At 77.0% G+C, this 1497-nt stretch overlaps 1 protein-coding gene across 1 annotated transcript in view; it reads right to left on the bottom strand.

Moving 5' to 3' along the window:
* AURANDRAFT_65768 (hypothetical protein) overlaps nt 1–1428 on the bottom strand; it is a gene marked incomplete at both ends in the record, with an annotated part of 2276 nt that extends 848 nt beyond the window's left edge. The window contains one exon of the mRNA XM_009040696.1: nt 466–1428. Within this exon, the coding sequence (XP_009038944.1) occupies nt 466–1428 (963 nt within the window). The remainder of the gene's footprint in view (nt 1–465) is intronic.
* Nucleotides 1429–1497: the final 69 nt, after the last annotated feature.

Genomic DNA, 1497 nt, shown 5'->3' with positions numbered 1-1497 from the left:
TGTTCGACGTCGTCACCGCGCACGACGACGAGCCGGGCGACGACCGCTGGGACGCCATCGACGGCTGCAAGCTGCGCGTGCTCGTCGTGGACACGGTTAGCGGCGGCGTGGCGTGCCTCCAGCCCGGGGGGCGCGTCGAGGACGTCGACGAGTGCGTCTACTACGAGAGCGGCATCCTCAGCATCCGCGAGATGATCGAGGGCCTCGTCGACGACGACGACGGGCCGGACCCCTGCGTCGACTCCCACTACAACTGCCACGAGAAGCGCTTCTACACGACCTTCCGCCTCCTGTCCGAGTACGACTCCAGCGACATGGCGCGCCGCGACGTGCTCTGCCTCTTGGAGCACCTCATCGACTTCAACATCTGAGCGGTCCGCTAGTCCGTCCCCTCCGGCATTAGTCGCGCCAGCGGGGGCTCCGGGGCGACCGCGGGGGCGACGCGGGCCGCGACCGCCGCGCGACCGCGCGCGGGTAGGCGTCGTCGTCGTCGTCGGACTCGTCGAGGCCGCGCCAGCCGCCGTGGTCCTTCGGGTCCGGCCGCGTCCAGGGGACCGCGCGTTCCGGCTTGGCGACGCTCGACGCGAGCGCGCGCGCGGACCGCGACGACATGAGCTCGAGGTCGCAGATCTCGCACTTCTGGTCCTCCCCGAAGCGCCGGTTGTGGTGGCCGCAGGCCGGGCAGGTGACGTAGACGACGGCGTCGGCGCTCGCCGGGTTCGGGCTCCGGCAGATGGTGCAGGCGTCGGCGCCCTTTTTGTTGTCGCCGTAGAAGCAGACGGGGCACGCCCACGTGTCGTCGAAGCCCCGCGCGGTCGCCCGCTTCGCCGCCGGGGGCGGCGCGCCGGCGAAGAGGTGGTCGTCGGGGCCCGGCGCGCCGAAGACGGGCGGCGCGCCGGCGCCGGCGTGGCGCGGCGGGCTCGCGGCGGCCGGGAGCCGGCCGCGCGACCGGCGGTCCGACGTCACGTCCCAGGCCTCGAGCGCCGCCGCGGGCTTCGGCGACGGCGTGCGGTCGCGCGACGGGGGCTCGGCGAAGCGCGCGCGGCGCCGCGGCGACCGGCGCGCGTTGCGCGCGGGCGACAGGGAGAGCTCGAAGAAGGTCTTGTCCGGGTCGTCGTCGCCGCCGTCGCCGTCGCGCCACCGCGGCGCCGCGCGCGGCGACGCGGGCCGGCGCCGGTCGGCGGCGCCGTCGTCGCGCCACGTCGGCGCGGACGCGGGCCGCCGCGGCGACGCGCGCCGCGCGAACCAGGGCTGGGGCTGGGAGCGCCGCGGCGAGCCCGGCGGCGGCCGCCGCGGGTCCGCGGCGCGGCGCCGGCCGTCGGCCGGGAAGACGCCGTCCGCGTAGGACACGCTCCGGCCGTCGCCCGCGCGGCGGCGAGCGGCCCGCCGAGGGCAGCGCGGCGGCGACGTGGCGCACGAAGTGCTCATAGTCGACGTTCCGCTGGTCCCGCGGCGCCGCGAAGCGGCTGCAGAGGCTCTGGAGCTGGAGCTCCGCGG

The sequence above is a fragment of the Aureococcus anophagefferens genome, assembly GCF_000186865.1.
Source record: "Aureococcus anophagefferens unplaced genomic scaffold AURANscaffold_16, whole genome shotgun sequence".
Lineage (NCBI taxonomy): Eukaryota > Pelagophyceae > Pelagomonadales > Pelagomonadaceae > Aureococcus > Aureococcus anophagefferens.
Note: the sequence above shows the minus strand (reverse complement) of the source record. Positions and strands in the feature narration are given on the sequence as shown.